We start from the raw sequence: 21,442 nt of genomic DNA, 5'->3' as shown, positions 1-21,442 counted from the left end.
CTGAATGTACAATTAAGAATAAATATACTGTCAGAAAAATAAAAAACACTCATCAACATACAGTATAGTATGTCATCAATACACCTTCAGATCATTGTCAGATCATTTACAGTTAGTAATTGAGCAGTGATGGAGTTGACACATATCATTCAAAATACTGCAGTATGATTCTTCATCTAAAGTAGAACCACCGGGATGTCAACAAATAGAAGGACGGTGTATTGATGGAATAGTATGAAAAAGTCCAATGAACAACAAAACAATGAATAAATTGTTTGCTTACTGCCTTCCTGCCCCATCCATCCATCCTGTAACCCCCTCCTGACATTTAATAATATAACCTTGTAATTTTTTCTGTGGAATGAGTGCTTTAAATTTTGTATCATGTTGTGAAGAGCTTTAAAACGGAATCATTTTATTGATCTTTCCAATTACTTGTAAAGAGTAGACTGTTGTGACCATGACAACTTAGCTTGAACAGAATGTCACAGACAAAGGCCAAATGAAGGACAGGATCAGGATTCTGAAACCCAACACAAGATTTATGGAACAAAACGAGATTGTAAGTCCACCCTGGATTCTCAGACAGCGTCATCTCTTTCTTTCAAGTCCTAAATATTCACCTGTTGTGAATATTTAGGACTTGTACTATGGACTTTGTTGTGTCTTTATCTTTGACCATCAAACACAGTCATAGACATGACGTAAGACAGTAGACGGTGGTGCAGGTTAGCACTGTTTTCTCCAGAAGGTTTCCTCCACTATGTTAATTAGAGGCTCTAAATTAAGGTTACCCTTATTTTAGAGTGACTAGTTGTTTGCTTCTCTGTATGTTAGCTCTGTGATGAACTGCTGACCGGTCCTGGAAACACCACGCCTTTCTGCCACGACTGGCTCCAGCCTGGATCCTGCTAAGAATAAGAGACCAAATCGAATCACATTTGGTTCAGGGGATAGTCTGTGAGGAAAAATTCATTCATGCAGTTGTGGTGGCAGGTAAAATGTTCCCCACGGCTGCCTCAAGGCGTTTCTGGAATTACTCAATTTCCAACAAGTTTCATGATTATTTTTGAAAAATGTGAGCACTACTGTCACACATTGCCTGGAGTAACTCAAAAGTCTTTTGGGTCTAGCATTTGAGTGAATGTGGTCATATGAATTTGATTTATCATGAATCAGTAGCTGCCTCTGTACTTAATGACATACTGAACAAAAGTAACTGGAGACGTTCCAGAAATAAAACATTTAAGTCTGAGTGAACAGGTATGAAACAGAGGCAGCAGAGGTATGAGAGGAACTCATAGTTATTCTGTTGTCTTCATCTGAGATGTTGTCCTCCATGTTTTCTCCTCTCCTCCTTGCAAGTCCTGACTTTGTCGTGGGCTACATGTTTACATTGAACACTACAGATTTTTTTGTCTCTCTCACACACATCATTCAGGCTAAGATATTGTTTGCAGGAGCTCACATGTGGCTACATTATTTAAATATATGTGACATTCCCAACAATAAGATTTGAGTATACATTAGTAATCCGATATGATTTTATGATGTAAAATTAATTAACAGTTGAATGGACAGAAATCCAACACTGGGGTAAAGTCCACCAAACGTGAGTCAAACTGGATTTACAAAATGTTTTCCTCCTGGGGTGAGACGTTCCACTGACTGCATTCTATTGGAGATGCTGCCATCTTGTGGTGAAATGAATGAACAGCAACCGGTACTGCAGCCAGACACAGATTCAAGATTCAAGATTAGCTGCTCTAGATAAAATCTATCTTCTGGGAATATGCTACACCAGGTGGAGGATTTTTGGCTTTTTATCTTGGAATGTACAGTGAACTGTAATCTAAGTTACTTCATGCCTATTTCTCTTTAGTTATACCATTCATTCGAGTTTCACAGAAAATGTGCGCCATTGTGGATTTTGAAAATTCCTCCGTGCCTTGTTTGAGATTTTTTGTAACTCATTATTTTATTTCAGATGTTTAAATTCTTTTGGGTTTTGAAAACACATAACTCAGTCAGTTGTGTTGTCTTTTATAACGACTGTAGCTTCAATTCAATTCATTTTTTTTGTAAAGCACATTTAAACAAACACAGTTGATCAAACTGCTGTACAGGTTAAAATAAATATAAAAGATCAGAGCAGACAAAGAACGCAAACTTTTTCAGAGTGGATTTAAATACCTCTGAGCAGATCTGATGTGTGTGGACAAGTTATGACAGACCTGGGGGGCACCTGCCCCTAAAGCTCTGTCTCAATGCTTTCATAGGTGCATGGATGTGAAGCACATCTGTTAAATATTGAGGTGGCAGCTCAGGTAGAGATTTAAAAACTAAAAGTAAATGTGCCGCAGCTTTTTACACCAACTGTAGGTGACTGAATAGAGATTTATAGACACAAAAGTAAGGCGGTTGGTATTCTCGCCGAGACATAAAAGCATGAGTTAGGCAAGAGAAATTTCCTTTTAACAGATAGAAACCTGAGCAGAGACAATGACTCACAGTGGGCGGCCATCTGCCTCGACCAAGAGAGTGAGAGAGTAAGAAAAAGAAAGAGAGTGAGAGAGTAAGAAAAAGAGAGTAAGAGAGTCAATGAGATAAAAAGTAAAAATACATTAAAATGATACATAAATTAAATAAAAGAAAGAGGTAGGAAGACAGTGATAGTAAAGGAGAGACAGAGTCAAGCACAGAGAAAGGGAGAGACAAAAACAGAGTTCATTCATTTATTCTGTCTACACTCATGTCTCATGTCTCCTGTCTTTTCCAGATTCTTCTCCACACCCCTGAATGCAATCAGCTCGTTCCTGTCGCCTGTGCTGCTCATCATCCATCAGCCTCCCTTCTCCAGACAGTGTTTTCTGATCAGCATTCGGTTCTGGGCTGGAATTGTTACCTATCCAACTCCCCAGTGTGCCTGCTCCATGTATTTACCTTCTGATTCTGCCTGTTTGCCCACTCTCTGTCTGATGTGTCCACCTGATCTTTTGACTACCTTATGTTAGAGTCTGACTGGATTCACACTTACCTCTGCTGTTGTGGTTTTGGGTTCTCTCTGCCTGCTGCATGGTAGAGAATGACAGAGAGATAACGACAGAGCAGGAGGGAGGGAGACAGAAAGACAAGACAGAACACCGGAGCAGACAGACGACAACGCATTTATTAATCTCTGCAGTGGTTCATATTATTTGGAGGAAGCTGCTGAGGAAACTACTGATTGGAGAGCTGCTATACAGGAAATACCGAAGCTACAGATGCTAATGCTAGCAGTGATGGTAACAGTTGGGCTGATGATGGGCAGCAGAGAGCAACCATCAGGACCTGAAACTGAGACAAATGGAGGGAGAACAGAAGGAGAAAGTAAAAACAAGTAGATGGAATCAACCTGTAGCTCTGAGGCCTCATTCCATTCCATTTAATATATTTTTCCATCATGGTTTTTTGCACCATCGCTTTGATACTGACTTTTTTTTCTTTTTTTTTTACTGGATCTGACTATAGTCATCTGAAAAACACAGACTATAATTGCAAAAAAAAGAAAGTAAATAGAAATAATAAAAATTCTTGTCACGTGATGGGTTGATGATTTAAATGGGTTACAAACTCATTACATGTGTGTTGCTCTGCAACAATGAGATCCTGGGTGGAGAGCTTGCTGACACCAGGTGTGTTGACTGGACAGTTGCATCAGAAGTGGATGATGAGATCAGATGTGTAAGTGGGACAGTAAAAGCTAAAATTAAAAGGTTCATACAAGATTCCATAATAACGAGAGGGGTAGTGATACAAAAACTGCAATTTCTTGAAATTAATTCATTCTTTAAAAATGCAAATGGCCTCATGTCACCAGCATATTTTATGAGGAATACCTGGAATAGGAATATATTACAAGTTTTTATTTTGAAGCTTCTGAGGAAAAACAACCGATGGGGTCATGTTCAACTCCACCTGTGCATCTAAGGGTTAAGATTTCAACCCTCTCTGTGACAACTAGGATGGGAAACATTGAAATACTGCTTTCATCCACTGGAGGGAGCTCTCTGAACACAGCAGAGCTTTTTGATATCTTGACCATGTTTTATTATTCGTTTTTAGATTTTATCAGTGTACAAGAATATTTACGGTCTATGCCAAGATTTTTTTTAAAAAAGGTTCAACTTAATTGCAATTACTTGATTTTTCTGTTCATTCCATGTAAAATAGTCACAAGTATTTGCCACTCAGTTGCTTGTTATCCACAGGGTTAAATACTGTACCCGCGACCTAGTCTAATAAAGCTGAACATATAGTATAGTTGTTGTGGTTTTTATTATTCTTGTTTTAGATTTTATCAGTCTACATGATGTATTATACAGTATATTCTATATTTATGGGATATGCCAAGATTTTTTTTTTAAAAAGAAAAGAAAAAAGGTTTGAACAAAAATTACATGCCGCCAAGAAACATTGTTTAAGGCCGTAGGGGTATGGCATGTACCCTAATGGCCCCTGAAGTCTTCTTCCATTTTATTTGGAATTAATGATGACTAACAACTCATGGTGCATGGTAGACTTCATGTGAAAACAGAGCTGAGAAAATACTGAGTGATGACAGCATAGTGGTTTTTTTTCCTCAATACGCTGCCAGGTAGCCTAAGATCCTAAACAGGCCCAGGAGACGGTCCAGGAACGGTGATGTTGGTGACAAAGACTCAGCAGCCACAGGTGGACCTAATGCATCACACTCATAGTGAGGAGCCAAGAACAATAGAACACACGGGCATAAATAGTGTTTCTGCATCTGGAATAGACTGGAATGGTTCTTATTTATGTCTAGGTATACTGTTCTCATTGTCTGAGAAGCTGTGTCTGTGTCTCCTTCTTGTATTAATTGTGTTTGAGGACTTGTTGATGACCAGTTCCAGTTGAGCGAGTTCTGTTTTGTTCTGTTTATCCCTTTATGTTCAGCAGCAACAAACGGCCCTCTCCTAAATTACATTTTCATACCTTTCCTGTATTGTTTGTTGATTGATCTATTTGTATTAATAAATAATTTGATATTATCAGGAACATCTGATTTTGCATTTTGTTCTGTTTTCCATGAGCTAACGATCGTAGCAATCTTCTTCTTCAATCTTCTTTTCCTTTCGGCTTTTCCCTTCACAGCGAATCAGTTGCCTCCATCGTAGCAATGTAGTTCCTAAATGTTCGCTGATTAAAGAAATGGGGAAAACAACACCTGCTTTTATTTGGGTTTTATTCCAGGCCTGGGTTGATGCGATACGATATCTCTTCTGGTGAAGGAACACCAGCTACTTTAGGCTTGAACATGGGATTTCATTTTCCTCCTGAGGTCAAAACAGCTACCTACAACAAATACAAGTTTGAGTTTCTTTTTCAGTCTTGATTAACATTTCTCTGCAGTCAAGGCAATAATACATTACCTACAGTAGAAGAAAATGGGAAACCAACTGCATTAAATTTCTCATCTCTACTGTAGAGCCAGATATGGTCACTTTACAAGTCCCGAGGGAAAGTCTCTGCTATCATCTGCAGCCAGAAAGCAGAACGGTCACGTACACACCAATGCCAAATCTCAAAGCCACATCTGCTTGCAGATCAATAAATGCCCTCAGTAGAGATACGGTATCTGTCCACTTGGAGATCTGTTTAGCCTCCTGTAAAAATGTGATGACATTTTTTCCCCAGATTGTGAATGAAAACCTCATGAAATAATCATCTAGTTTGACCTGAATGCATTGCTGGAAAATGTGTACTCTGTTTGGAAAACATCCGATCTCTGAAGAACCTGACAGCTGCTGCCAAATGCAAATTAGATTTACATTTGGTATCAACTAATTTTTTTGGTAGTAAATTTTCCTCCTAAGTTCAGGTCATTTTGGTTTAATGTTATGTTGACGTGTTTTCTTTCAGGTCATGTCTTTCTTCTGCAACAAGAAGTGTTTCTAAGTAGAACAGTGAAGGTGTTCTGCCTTGTAGGATCTCCAATCAACAGTTTATTGAATGATCAACAAACACATCGTGTGTTTCTATATGACAGTTTAATACAAGACCTTGGACAGATAGATAGATAGATAGATAGATAGATAGATAGATAGATAGATAGATAGATAGATAGATAGATAGATAGATAGATAGATAGATAGATAGATAGATAGATAGATAGATAGATAGATAGATAGATAGATAGATAGATAGATAGATAGATAGATAGATAGATAGATAGATAGATAGATAGATAGATAGATAGATACTTTACTGATCACGGAGGAAATTCAGTATACCTCGGCACTTATGAGATGTAATACACACTGTGACCATATGAGGCTCTACATACAGCTATGAAGCAGCATCGTCAACAACTAATATTATTTAATCAAAATACAGTTCAATAATAAGCGATGAACGTTTTTCCTGTTCACTTGAGAATGTCACCAATCACATTCGTCCAAAGGTTCACAATGAAGCTCACTGATCCCTCTTAAATTTGGAAGAACAAAAAACACAGACAAAAGATTTTATGAATGTTTATAAAATTATGAAATATTTGATTTTATTCTTTAAGATGAGAAGAAGGCCGGACAGGGGGGGGCTGTCTCCCAAGATTGTTTGGTAGTTTTAGATGAAGCCACATGTTCCAGCCTGCACCAGCTTATATTTTCCCACTAGATTATATTACATCATCCTAATCAAACTCAAATAAAAGCAGTTGTTGTTTTTCCCATTCCTTCAGTCAGTAAACATTTGGTAACTATATAATTCAGGAAGACTCCACCAAAGCACCATAGTAAGTTGTGCAACAGGACAATGAGGTTTCTTTTTGGTTTTCAGTTGTTGCTGGTTGGTCTGTGTTTCTCAGGCATCCAAGCAGATGGTGGAAGCCTTGTCCAGGTGGGCCAGTGCCCTTACCAATGCCCCGATATATGTGCAGAGGTGAGGGCACTGAGAGACATGTTGGTGGAAGTGAAGGCAGAGATGAAAGTGCAGCTGAGGAACATGGAGACCAGACTGAAGGAGAGTGAGACTCTGGTGGATCAACTGAAAGCTGACCTGGACGCCACCAAAGTGAGCATGGAGGTTCTTCAGAAAGAGAATTCTGGTATGTACTGTTACTCTTCCTGTTGAGTGTTGAATCATGTTTTCACTGTCAATAAACTGATGAACTTTTGAGCTCCAGAATAACTCTTCAACAACCAAAAAACAACATCTACTGAAACAGCAGAGTTCTTTATCCTTGAAATTCAGTACCACCTGACAGCAACAGATTAACTAAGTGATCACATACTGTATATTTGTAGTTTTCCATTGTCTGTACTCATATTTACCCATTACTGCAAATTGTCTTGCGATGACAAGGTAAGAGAGATCACCTAAGTAATTGAAATTCATCCATTCGCTCCAGACATTCAACATTGATCATAATTGTCAGTTTTATGCAAAGCAAATTAATGTACTTGCTTTTTACGTAATAGTGGACTTGAGCAGTAATTATATCAAGGTGTAGGAAATACGTTGTGCATGTTTACTGTGATATATGACCAGCTTCTCTGGTCTATTTTACCCTACTTTTAGTCTTAAAAGTAGTGACAATGCACAGGAGTCCATGAAGAGTGAGACGAGTAGCATTGTGAGGAAGTGAGTGTCTCAGGTTATGTGGGATTAAAAGTCTCTCACTTTTTAATCTGCGACCTGTCTTGGGCGCATGGGTCTCAGATGAGAAATGCCGTATTATATATAAATGATTTTTTAAAGAAAATTTCATATGATTTAATGTTAAGAGCTTGTACAGTATATTGTGGTGTTTTTGAGGACTAGGACTTTGTGTGTCTGCTCAATGTTCACTATGCAATGTAGGTGAATTGTTGACTTGAAATTGCCCATAGGCATGAATGTAAATGTGATTGGGTGTTTGTTTTTTCATGTGTTACTGTGATAAACTATAGATTTATCTCACCCACTGTTAGCTGGAATGAGTTCCAGCCCCCCCATGATAAGTCAGTGACTGAATGAGTGAATTTCTACAGACATGATCAGTGCTGCATCATAATTCCCTGCCATTGGTTTTCCTCCAGACATGAAGACTAGACTGAGCAGCATCGAGAGTGAAGTTGTCCTCAGTAACTCTAAGTTGAACCAGTTGGAGAAAGAAATTAAAGGTAAATATAGCTGCTGCACAGCAGTTTATTGGGACGGGACATTTAGAGTGGGAAACGAAATGAGGAAGGTGAAAAAGCAAGACAATTGGAGGGTCCATCAGCCAATGTAGGTCAACATTAAACCTTAAATTCATGTTGGTGTGTCTCGTGAATCTATTGATAAAAAAGACAATTCTTAACTTTTTAAGAAGAACATTAAACAGTGATTTTTTTACTTTGATAACTTATGATTTCTGGATATATGAGAAAATGAGCGTGGTAACTTTATCAGGATCATAAAAAGATGGTGTAATGAGTGGTGGTTTTATATAAGTTGTAAACAGGTAGTCATTGATTGCATACAGAGCTCAGGAACAGCATCTTCTCCCAAAAGGAGATGTTGCTTGCACACACTTTTTGCAAAGAGAAAGTACAAGACCATTGATCAAAGACCTTGTTCAGACTAGTCGTCTACAGTATATCCGATTTTTAGCCCAACCAGATTGATTTTGCATGTCTCGCGTGTAGTCTGAAGTCAAAAGTCAAACTTTCTTTATTGTCATTATACACACACACAGACGGTACAACGGAATTGAACAGTACTAATCGGATTTTTGTGGGACGGATTGAAACCACATTCAGGAGGTAGTTTTATGTCAGATAGGGACAGAGGGATCTGTAGTCTGAACAGCTCCCAACACTCCAATCAGATATGGCGGACCGCGACGTCATATTCGCGACGCCAGAGGGAGGTGTCAGAAGGAAGAGCGTCGCACATTACCCAGTGGTAAGAAAAAGAAGAAATTGACTATGTCTGGTGTGTGTGTGTGTGTGTTTTCCCCACCTCGACCAGACAGTGATATCGCCAATAGGCTAAGGTAACAAAACTTGATGTTCAGCGTCCTTGTTGTTGCTGCCGTCACAATTATATGACCTCACACATTACGCGCACTGAACGACGACTCTGCCCCGACGTCGTTGCTACAGCAACCTGTCAGATTGGCCGATAACGTGGCCCAGTCTGAACAGATTCAGATCAGTCATCCCTAAAAATCATATGTGGAAGGAAATCTGATATGCCTGCAGTCTGAACGAGGACAGAGTTTCACACCCCTGATCTAAATGCATAGACTCCACCTGGTGGTATGAAAAAGTATTATATATATATATATAATATGTTGATGAATGTTAACTATTCATCAACATTCCAACAATACTCACCCACTAAATTTCAAAAGCCTCCCAATGCAAATAAACTGGGAATTTTGAACCCTTGTGTTGTGATTTTTTTCTTACACCTTTACTCACTATACTTCTTCAACAAAAACAACTCATACTATTTGTAATACTCTATACCAGTGGTTCTTAACCTGGGTTCGATTGAACCCTAGGATCCCCTAGGGTGGGTTGGTCTCAGAGGTTTGGCGGAGATGGAGTTCAAGACAAAACACCCGACGCGATGTGTCAGACGGATTTCTGTCTATTTATTTTTTAATGGCACATATTTTTTTTATGTTTAAAACAGAGGAACCAAAGGTGGCTTTTTCCACAGCATTGAGTAATGCACTGAATATTGGACCATTCAACACAGACATCACACTGAAATACAGCAAGATCTTCACCAACATTGGCGAAAGTTACAGTCCATCAACAGGTGAGATACTGCAGGTCATATGAGCATGTGTTATCATCTAAATACTTCAAATGCTGATGTTTTTTTATTTTTTACTTTTACCCTGTAGGTTCCTTCACAGCACCAGTCAGAGGAGTCTACCGCTTCCACTTCACTGTCTTTGGTTATGCTGCTGTTCCCTCATGTGTACGGTTGTACAAGAACGAGCAACAGATATTATATAACTGGGAGGGTAATTCTGATAAGACTGCTGAGTATTTCTCCAATTCTGTTATCTTGGAGCTGCAAGTAAGAGATGAAGTTTCCCTTGTTCTACCAGCAAACTGTGCTGTGTATGATGATGGAAATAACTACACAACTTTTAGTGGCTCCCTTCTCTTTACCTTGTAGTGAAGCTCTTATGCTGGTGTGCAACCAATTTGTTGCACTCCTGTTGGAGACATGGACTATTGACATTTCTCTACATTTACTGCTTGCGAATTAGAAATTAAAATTAAAAAATTCTGAGAATAAAATTCCGATCCTGATGATTACATTAAAGCTCTTCACTGTATGGCTCTGTCTTACATTGCAGATCTCATAGAACTGTATCACCCTCCCAGGGCTCCTTGCTCTGAGGGTGCAGGATGTTTAGTAACCCGCATAAAAGGAGTTACTGTATTTTAATTGCTTTTGGAGCTTCTGTTATTTCTCTTTATTTCTTATTCTCCATTTCACATTAATTATTACCATCTTGGTCGTACAAAATTGGATTTTCACACGCTTGCAAGCTACTGTTGCCATCTACAGGTATGTGCTTCTCCTTGACAGGCAGGGAGGATGTCACGGTTCGGCGTGGCAGTGCTGGTGTGTGGCAGGGGGAGGGGCCAGGCTTGTGGGTGGAGCCATGGCTCCACACCTGTGGGTCCTCTCCAAACCTGATACTCATCCACACACCCGTAACTGATTTTCACACCTGAACTTCATTGGTGTTATCATCATGAGGCTTTTTAAGCCAGGTTGGACGAGAGCTCGTTGTGGGTTCATTTCTCAAGTTTGGTTCCTGGTAGTCTTTCCTGGTTTTGTGATTCTTGTTTGTCTGGAGAATTTTTGAGTTTGTTATTAAATCATGGAGAAAACTCTGCTTTTGGTGTCCTACATTTGGGTCCATATCCTGCCACTCGTGACAGAGCAAGTACAAAACACAACAAGGCAGTCGTGACTACAACATCTCACGACACCCCTGAATTTAAAATTTTGCCCTTACCTACACATTATGTGCCTCCGCCTTACTGAAAATGTTGCTTTTTGTTTTGTGATTATATCTCCTCAGGTTTCAGAGATGTGTACCTAAAAAGGTATAAAAGTGGAAAATTTGACTTTGACCTAGTTTTTCATGGTCAGGGTTGTGATCTAATTTTCTCCTTGGCTCCCTGAATATACCGTATTGGCCCAAATATAAGATGACCCCCTCTTTTTCAAGTTTGAAAAAAGACTTTTTGAACAGCAAATTTAATTTTTATACAGGAAATAATTGCAGTACATATGAAACAAATGATTATAACAATATATTCAATTTTTTCGATCACATTGCAATTGTTTGAAGACCCTGCCTCATTTATCACCATCATCTTGAAGTTTGCATCAGCTGCTGGTTAACATGGCTGATCTTCGACCCACTTTTCTCCAGATTGTCGCGACGTTTCTCCATTTTCTGTTATCTCTTCTCTTATTTTCTTGTCTTTTCTTTTTATTTTTCATCTTTGTACTACCGCGATTCTTTCTTTTTCTTCTTCGTGACAGGGGTTCGCTTTGGCCTAGGGAGTTAAGTTCAGCGTTCGCTTTAAAGATATCTGGCGCCATCTAGCGTTGTGAATGGGTATAATGTCTAGACCCCGAATGTAAGACGACCCCCACTTTTTTAGTCTTAGTTCAATGCAAAAAAAACACCGTCTTATATTCGGGCCAATACGATAATGCTGTTTTGTTTTCGTCTTTCTATCTTATCCAGTTCCTGACTTTAAAAAAATGTACAAAAGTTGAAATTTGACCTTGACCTAGTTTTCTCAAGATCAAGGTCATCATCTCATTTTCATCCCCTTTGCCGCCCTTGTAATGTGCTTTTTCTTTCATCTTTCTATCTTGAAGATATTTTGTGGTTGGATGTTTCTTACTCCACAGGGAGTTTTTCCTGGTGTGAATTATGGATGTTCTGGAGGACTCTCCTGGCTTTCTTTTTCTGTCAGAGTGCTTTGAAATGTCTGTTGATGTGATTAAGCCCTTTACAAATAAAAGTTTATTGATTGATTCATTGATTGTTTGATTGGTATTGATAATCTGATTCAGAATTAATTTTTTCCCATTTCAAGTTTACTAACATACTGTAGGTAAAGCATTTTTGTTAAGTATGAGCACAATATGAGTAAAACCCTTCAATACTCTTGCTCGTGCTGAAGGAAAATGATCTTAGTTTGACACTTTCTCACTTAAGTTCAAATTATTTCTATACTGTATAGATAATTGAACTTTTACATAGTGCGTGCACACACACACACACACACACACACACACACACACACACACACACACACACACACATGCTCTGTCTCTATCTCTCGCTCTAAAAAAAATTAAAAAAAAGAAAGAAAAAAATTAGGTTGCATTAAGTATGACAATTCTTGTTCATGCATACTCTGCAGTTCATAATTTCCCATTGCATGCGTTGTATTCATTAATGCACTTGATGTTCTGAGTTCACAAAAAACTTGTTCTGTGAATACTTCTTACTTTTGTGATCAAAAACATTGATTTGAATCTCAATTTTGAGGCTGTTCTGTTAGTAGTTTTAGAATAAACAATAAATATAGCGACTTCTGATCAATTCATACCAATTTCAGACTTAAAATAATGTACCAGTATGAGCCCCAGCCATTTCCGAAGAAAACAACACCCACGTCCGGTTCAAGTCCAACCCATTCCGAGTGCAGATACGGATACAGATAACTTAGATGGTTGAACAGATGCAGATACAGATAATGGTATACTCACTCATCTCTAGTTTAAATGCTAATGAGCTCCATCTGTCAACGCTGGTTTACACGCCCCTCTCGCCGAGAGGATGTGGTTCACGTGGACTAATGTTTTCGGTGGATCTACCATGTGCTCCCTGAGATATTATGTGTACGAACAACCACTGACTGGTGGCTAAAAGTTCATAAAATGCTGCCGTTTGCAAGTTCATATTTTGAACCATGCACCACATCCACTAAGTCCCCTTTCTGTCACAACCCTGAAAAGAAGTTTTTTCCTTTTGAGTTGATTGCAACTGTTGAGTTTTTTATGTGTCTGGATGTCTCTATCTCATAAACTTTTCATTATAAATCTGGTGATGAATCTCACCATATTTTTATAGGAGACGAAACAGATTGACAACTAGAAAGATACAGTATCGGGATTCTAGTGTGGACTGTTGTGTCTCCGTCTGTCTGCTGGACTGTGATAATCCTGGACTAGCTTTTTGTAGCCATGTGTTTGTTGTCTGCCCAGAGTCACACCCATCTACTTTTTTGGCCTGAACTTCTGTTCATCTGTCATTCATTTTGAATTGATTAGTTAATTATTTTATCCTGTCTTTTCAGTGGACTTTGTGATGTTGTGTACTGTTTGCTACCTGACTGCCGTGTGAGTTAGAGAATTAGGACTTCACTGTTTTTCCTGGTTTTGAACCCTGCCTGTTGGATTTGAATTACCTGCCTGTACTTTGTATCTGTCTGCCTGACTGCCAAGGAACCCTGCCTGTGCCTGCTCTCTGTTTTGTCTGCTGGACTGTGTTTGAATAAAGCTTTATTGTGATCTGTGGTTAATTCCCGTTCCGAGTCGTGAAACACTGTATCTGTACAGATGAAAAAATTGTTGATCTGCAAGCTGATGTAGGTTTGAGATGTGACGGTGTGGTGTAGGTGACCTTTCTTTATTCTGGCTGCAGATGATAGCAGAGACTTTTCCCTGTGGTTTATAAAGTGGTAATACACATAGTAATCATATCAGGCTCTACATACAGATATAAAGCAGCATTGTCAACAGGTTCATCCATTCATCCATTTTCAAGGTTGCTCTACCTACAAATTCTATGTATAAAGATTATGAACTAAACCGGCGATAAAGGGCAGCCCTACCAAAGTCCAACATGTCGGACTTATAGCCGGCAATGTAAACCAAGCTCTGGCTTGGAATGAGGATCCACAAAGCACATATGGACTGGTTGGACAAACTGACACAAAACTTCATGGGAAGTGTTGAGCTGAAAAAATGAAAGACTGAAGGCCTATTGTCCCTCTTAAAATTTGAAGATCAAAAATACAGATAATCAATTTATGAATGTGACTTGAAATATTTGATTTTATTCTTTAAGACAGGAAGAGGGTGAAACAAGAGGGTTCTCTACCAATAGCCCTTGTAGTTTTAGATTAAACCACATGTTCCATCCTGTAGCAGGTTGTAATTTCCCACGAGATCAGAGATTATATTTGATAATCCAAGTCAAACTCAAATAAAAGCAGTTGTTGTTTTTCCCATTCCTTCAGTCAGTAAACATTTGGTAACTACATAATTCAGGAAGACTCCACCAAAGCACAATAGTAAGTTGTGCAACAGGACAATGAGGTTTCTTTTTGGTTTTCAGTTGTTGCTGGTTGGTCTGTGTTTCTCAGGCACCCAAGCAGATGGTGGAAGCTTTGGCCAGGTAGGTCAAACAAATCAGAGAGATGTGGCGGAGGAATCAACCGAGCCGACCTCAAAACAAACCACCCCAGATATCTGGGCGGAGGTGAGGGCACTGAGAGACATGTTGGTGGAAGTGAAGGCAGAGATGAAAGTGCAGCTGAGGAACATGGAGACCAGACTGAAGGAGAGTGAGACTCTGGTGGATCAACTGAAAGCTGAGCTGGACGCCACTAAAGTGAGCATGGAGGTTCTTCAGAGAGAGAATTCTGGTATGTACTGTTATTCTTCTTGTTGACTGTTGAATCTTGTTGTCATGTCAACTAACTGATTAACGTATGAGCTCCAAAATAAGCCTTCATTAGCCAAAATTCTATGAAAATGATGATTTGGAACATCTAGTGAAACAACAGCGTTCTTAACTTTGAAATTCAGCACCTCTTGTTTCCCAGTCGACAAAAAAGACTGAGAGCAAAAGATTTTACCCGTGATGATGCATATTTTTTGTTTTCCACTGTCTGTGCTCATATTTACTACCTATTGCAAACTGTGTTGTGAAGAAAAGGTAAGAGAGATCACCAAAGTAATTGAAATTCACACATTTGCTTGAGACAGTCAATATGAATCATAATTGTCAGTCTTGTGGACTGAAAATTTAGTTTCCATTTAAATTTACCTTAATATTATGTATTCTCTTTGTTAGCCAGAGAGTTGAAGTTGGTTTAACTTAATGGTGGACTTGAACAGTAATTGAATCAAGATGTAGGAAATACCTTGTGCATGTTTACTGTGATATATGACCAGCTGCTGTGCTCTATTTCAGCCTGATTATCCATTGACAGGGCAGCACAGTGGTGCAGTGGGTAGAGCTGGTATCTCACATCAAGAAGGGTCAGATTATTCCTGGGGCTTTTCTGTGCAGTTTGTATGTTCTCCCCTTGTCCGTGTTGGTTCTCCAGGTTCTATGGTCCATGCAGTTTATGTGCATTAGTCACGTCTAATTGTCTGTAAGCGTGAGTCTTTTGTGTGGCCCTACTTTTAAAAGTACAGTAACAATGCACAGGAGTCCATGAAGAGTGAGATGAGTAGCATTGTGAGGAAGTGAGTGTCTCAGATTATGTGAGATTAAAAGTATCTCACTATTTAATCTATGACCTATCTTGGGCACACAGCTCTCAGATGAAAAATGCCTTACTATATATAAATTTTATTTTTAACAGAATTTCATATGATTTAATGTTAAGAGCATGAATATTGTGGTATTTGTGAGGACTAGAACTTGGTGTGTCTGCTTAATGTTCACTATGGGGTCTCCCACTTCTACCAACAAGCATCCAATGTAGATGAATTGTTGACTCTAAATTGCCCATAGGCATGAATGTAAATATGATTGGGGTGTTTGTTTTTCATGCGTTACTGTGATAAACTGTAGACTTGTCTCACCCACTGTCAGCTGAAATAGACTCCAGCCCCCCCATGATAAGGCAATGAGTGAATGAGTGAATTTCTACAGACGTGATCGGCGCTGATCTGCATCATAATTCACTGCCTTTGGTTTTCCTCCAGACATGAAGACCAGACTGAGCAGCATGGAGAATGAACTTGTCCTCAGTAACTCTAGGTTGGACCAGTTGGAGAAAGAACTCAAAGGTAAAAATAGCTGCTGTACAGCAGTGGATTATTGTTATATAGTGTTATGATCCCCGAAGGGACATTTGTAGCACACTTTAGTAATATACAGTATATACATATATTTTCTGTATGTATGTATATATATATATATATATATATATGTATATATGTATATATATATATATATATATATATATATATATATATATATATATATATATATATATATATATATATATATATATATATATATATATATATATATATATATATATCCACGACAGCAGACAAAGTGGCTAGAAGATAAATGACTGAATAAACAAGAGCATTAAACATTTATACTGTGTTTTAAACATTAATTTTTTTAAATGTTTAAAACAGAGGAACCAAAGGTGGCTTTTTCCACAGCATTGAGTAATGCAGGGAATATTGGACCATTCAACACAGACATCACACTGAAATTCAGCAAGGTCTTCACCAACATTGGCGAAAGTTACAGTCCATCAACAGGTGAGATACTGCAGGTCATATGAGCATGTGTTATCATCTAAATACTTCAAATGCTGATATTTTTTTTATTTTTTACTTTTACCCTGTAGGTTCCTTCACAGCACCAGTCAAAGGAGTCTACCGCTTCCACTTCACTGTCTTTGGTTACGCTGCAGTTTCCTCATGTGTACGGTTGTACAAGAACAATCAATTGATTTTACATAACTGGGAGCGTAAATCTGATGTGAATCCTGAATATTTCTCCAATTCTGTTATCTTGGAGCTGCAAGTAAGAGATGAAGTTTCCCTTGTTCTACCAGCAAACTATGCTGTGTATGATGATGGAAATAACTACACAACCTTTAGTGGCTTCCTTCTCTTTACCTTGTAGTGAAGCTGCTTATGTTGCTGAGCAACCAATTCATTGCAGTCCTGTTAGAAACATGGAGAGTGGTCTGTCTACCACTCTCCCTCTCTTTCTCATGACCTGTCTCTATATCCACTGTACTTGTTTTCCACCCAACCGGTCAAGGCGGATGGCCGCCCTCCACAGAATGAGTCCTGCACAGTTTCTTTCTTCAGAGGGAGTCTCTCCCAGTGTGAATTATGGATGCTCTGGAGGTTTGTGTTGGGTTTATTTTTCTGTAAGAGCAATTTGAAATGTCAAAATGGTGTCATTAAGCCCTTTACAAATAAATGATTGATTGATTGATTAATTGATTGATTGATTGATTGATTGATTGATTGATTGATTGATTGATTGATTGATTGATATTGATAAGGTTTAAGTGCTATACCTGCAACCTGGTCTTATAAACCTGAAGATTTAGTCTGGTTGTTAAGGTTTTTATTTTACAATTTTAGATTTTATCAGTCTACATGAAAATTATTGGATATACCTAGAATGTATCCTACTGCCCCCTGAAGTCTTCCATTATATCAGGAGATATAATTAACACATGAAGAATCTTAGCAAAATAAGAGCTGTCCTGATGTTGGGTCTCAAAATAGATAAATTTGTGTTTTCAATCACACAAATCCATTTTGGTGTTTCCACAGAGGGGTACAGTGTGAGGCCACCGCACCTGCAGTGAGGAGCCATGAACAATGGCACACACAAGCATATACTGTACAGTGTCCCTTCATCTGGAATGGATTTGAGTGGGTACAGAATGTAAAACCAGATGTTGCTGGTAACATAAAGAAATGTATTAATACAAGTCAGATCAATCGACAAACTCTCCTCCAAACTGATGCCTCAGAGCTGTGGTGTACTCTAGACAGCTGTCAAACCCCGAGATGGATCCCAGTGATTGGTGGACTGATTAAGGACAATACCAATTAGCAGGCTGAATAAGATTGGAGCACACCCTCCAGGTAGTCCAAGCCCCCTTCTGCTTGAGCCAATCACAAGCCTGAAATAACAGGCAGTAATTTACATAAATAAACTACACCTCAGGGTCATCCAACAAGGATATGATGGCGGCCACAACATACATGATACAGGGTGGTTCCATCACAGAGTCTTTGTAACATTGTGCAGCAGGACAATGAGGTTTGTTTTCAGTTGTTGCTGGTAGGTCTGTGTTTGTCAGGGACCCAGCCAGATATGGAGGACTTCACCAGGTGGGTTTAAATGCTAATGAGATCCATCAGTCAACGCCTGTTTACACGCCCCTCTCACCCAGAGGATATGGCTATCATGGGCTCCCTGAGATATGAGCATTCATAAATGCGAACAGCCACCAACATAAAGTTCATAAAATGTTCACAAATTTGTATTTTGGACCATGCACCACATTCGAATAATTCCCTTTTCTGTCCCAACCCAACCTGAGCAGCATCGCTCTATACACGCATCTCCGACACTCATCTCCCTCACCCCACCTTGATGCTGGAAAATTGTGGAAATCTTATAATAGTGTGCACAGATTATAGGTGTGTAGTTGTTGCTGCAGTTGCTGCCATTTAGTCAATATGTTGATGAGTTGGAGTGAAGCTGTGGACGCAAATACACACACACACACACACACACACACACTGAGTTGAAATATTTCATTGTATTCTTTAAGACGACAAGAGGGTGGGGCTAGAGGGCTGTCTCACAAGATACCTTGTGCCAATCTGTAGCAGCTTGTATTTTCCCATTAGATCAGAGATTATATTGCATCATCCAAATCAAACTCAAATAAAAGCAGTTGTTGTTTTTCCCATTCCTTCAGTCAGTAAACATTTGGTAACTATATAATTCAGGAAGACTCCACCAAAGCACCATTGGCAGTTGTGCAACAGGAGAATGAGGTTTCTTTTTGGTTTTCAGTTGTTGCTGGTTGGTCTGTGTTTCTCAGGCATCCAAGCAGATGGTGGAAGCTTTGGCCAGGTGGGCCAGTGCCCTTACCAATGCCCAGATATATGTGCAGAGGTGAGGGCACTGAGAGACATGTTGGTGGAAGTGAAGGCAGAGGTGAAATGGCAGCTGAGGAACATGGAGACCAGACTGAAGGAGAGTGAGACTCTGGTGGATCAACTGAAAGCTGACCTGGACGCCACCAAAGTGAGCATGGAGGTTCTTCAGAAAGAGAATTCTGGTATGAGTGTTACTCTTCCTGTTGAGTGTTGGATCATGTTTTCACTGTCAATAAACTGATATGAACTGAATTGTGGTATTTGTGAGGAATAGGACTTGGTGTGTCTGCTTAATGTTCACTATGGGGTCTCCCACTTCTACCACCAAGCAGGTGAATTGTTGACTCTAAATTGCCCATGGGCTAATGTAAATATGATTGGGATGTTTGTTTTTCATGTGTTACCGTGATAAACTGTAGACTTGTCTCACCCTCTGTCAGCTGAAATAGACTCCAGTCCCACCATGATAAGGCAATGAGTGAATGAGTGAATTTCTACAGATGTGATCAGCGCTGATCTGCATCATAATTCACTGCCATTGCTGTTCATCCAGACATGAAGACCAGACTGAGCAGCATCGAGAGTGAACTTGTCCTCAGTAACTCTAGGATGGACCAGTTGGAGAAAGAACTTAAAGGTAAAAATAGCCGCTGTACAGCAGTAGGTTGGGAAAAGGAAGAAGGAGGAAAACGAAAACAGCTAGACAATTTCAGTTTTCAATCATGAGAGTTAATGAATTAATTTTACTGTGTATGAGAGCGATGAAAGACATGATCTCTGGCAGGTCAAGGTATCTCTGCTCAATTGGATTTGCAATTTGAAGAAATGTGAACTATCAGACGGATTTGTTACACATTTCTTTGTTCGGTTTTTAATGATACTTATTTACTTTTTTATATTTAAACAGAACAGAAACAGAAACCAAAGATAGCCTTTTCTGCAGCTTTGGCTAATGGACAAGTTGGACCATTCAACACAGACATCACACTGACATACAGGAAGGTCTTCACCAACATCGGCGAAAGTTTCAGTCCATCTACAGGTGAGATATTGCAGGTCATATGAGCATGTGTTATCATCTAAATACATCAAATGTTCATATGTTTTATTTTCTACTTATTTATTTATTTATTTTCATCCTGTAGGTTTATTCACAGCACCAGTCAAGGGAGTCTACCGCTTCCAATTCACCATGTTTGCGTACAATTCAATTATCTCGTGTGCAAAGTTGTACAAGAACAATCAACAGTTAATATATAACTTGCATGATAAACCTGATATAAGTACTGAGTATTTCACCAATTCTGTTATCTTGGAGCTGCAAGCAAGAGATGACGTTTTCCTTGTTCTACCAGCAAACTGCGCTGTCCATGATGATGGAAATCACTACAGCACCTTCAGTGGCTCCCTTCTCTTCACCTTGTAATGAAGCTGTTTGCACTCAACCATTACTGCTTGTATTGATAATTTGCTTCAAATAAATCATTTGGCTCCTACAGGGGGGAAACTCCATCAGAGTTTTTTTTACAGGTAGTCTATAGTCTACATTACTGGTACTAACTTTCAACCTGACACGAATTGTCAGCAGTCTTGAAATTCACAAACGTCCCCATGAACATAAATACATTGTGTGTTCTTTCTTTGTTCCAAAGTTTACAAAGATGAGGATAAAAGACACACGAAACATGGCTGATGACTCGTCGACAGGAAAGCCGAAAAGGTCACATGAAAGTCTAACATCAGAGCAAACTGTTCACTTGTTCAGTCTGAGAGTCTGAGAAAACTCTGGGGTTGACGCCAGTGCGCCGCTGAGCCACACAGAGACAGACAACCATGCACGCTCACACTCATACACGACGGTCAATTTTGGAACGGCCAATTAAACTGAAGGGCATGTTTTTGGAGGTGGGACGAAGCCGGAGAACCCAGAGTAAACCCATAATAAATACAATAATTTCACCCATGAACTGGTCTATTTTAAATGTTAATATTTGGAAAGAGCTTACAGAGTGTGATCTTTTGAAACTGCACTGATACCATGACTATGTAGCCTGTTATAAACAGTTTCTTGGATTATGTGAGGAAAAAAAACCTTTTTTGTGCGTTTAGATGAAACCACTTTCATTTGTGCACCTTACAAACATGGAAGCAGAACCGTGGGGTGAGTAAAGAATTCTTTTCCAGCAATAGTTACAACAACCACCAGGTGTCGCATATGAGCGGGGTAGATTGCAACCTTCTCTATTGCACTGTTTTTGTGTGTCTTTTATGTTTGTGAGTGAGACTTGAATATTGTGCTTCAGATACAATTACATCATAAAAAAGGCAATGATAAGAAAATACACAATGTACTTATTGGCGATGCTCTCGCACTTCATGTTTTTTTGATCTGCATCTTGAGACTTTGAAAAGAAGGTTACTGTTATCAGTTCAGGCCAGT

At 39.1% G+C, this 21,442-nt stretch overlaps 1 protein-coding gene across 1 annotated transcript; it reads left to right on the top strand.

The window, feature by feature from the left end:
* Positions 1–17,124: 17,124 nt before the first annotated feature.
* Positions 17,125–20,428, top strand: LOC137605732 (uncharacterized). Its single transcript, XM_068330439.1, has 5 exons — positions 17,125–17,217; positions 18,945–19,184; positions 19,556–19,639; positions 19,910–20,044; positions 20,148–20,428. Exons 1-5 carry the CDS (start codon positions 17,133–17,135, stop codon positions 20,426–20,428), a joined length of 825 nt encoding a protein of 274 aa, XP_068186540.1. The 5' UTR covers positions 17,125–17,132.
* The last annotated feature ends 1,014 nt before the right edge of the window (positions 20,429–21,442 follow it).

The sequence above is a fragment of the Antennarius striatus genome, chromosome 13 (genome assembly GCF_040054535.1).
Source record: "Antennarius striatus isolate MH-2024 chromosome 13, ASM4005453v1, whole genome shotgun sequence".
NCBI lineage: Eukaryota > Metazoa > Chordata > Actinopteri > Lophiiformes > Antennariidae > Antennarius > Antennarius striatus.
The sequence above is the reverse complement of the archived record's forward strand: the minus strand, read 5'-3'. Positions and strand labels throughout refer to the sequence as shown.

Bases quoted from the DNA above. Each gene is read 5' to 3' on its own strand.
- LOC137605732 (XM_068330439.1), top strand. From the start codon at position 17,133: ATGGCCGCCCTCCACAGAATGAGTCCTGCACAGTTTCTTTCTTCAGAG. The intron at 19,185-19,555 runs GTATGAGTGTTA...CTGTTCATCCAG, and splicing joins TCTTCAGAAAGAGAATTCTG to ACATGAAGACCAGACTGAGC. The intron at 19,640-19,909 runs GTAAAAATAGCC...ATATTTAAACAG, and splicing joins GTTGGAGAAAGAACTTAAAG to AACAGAAACAGAAACCAAAG.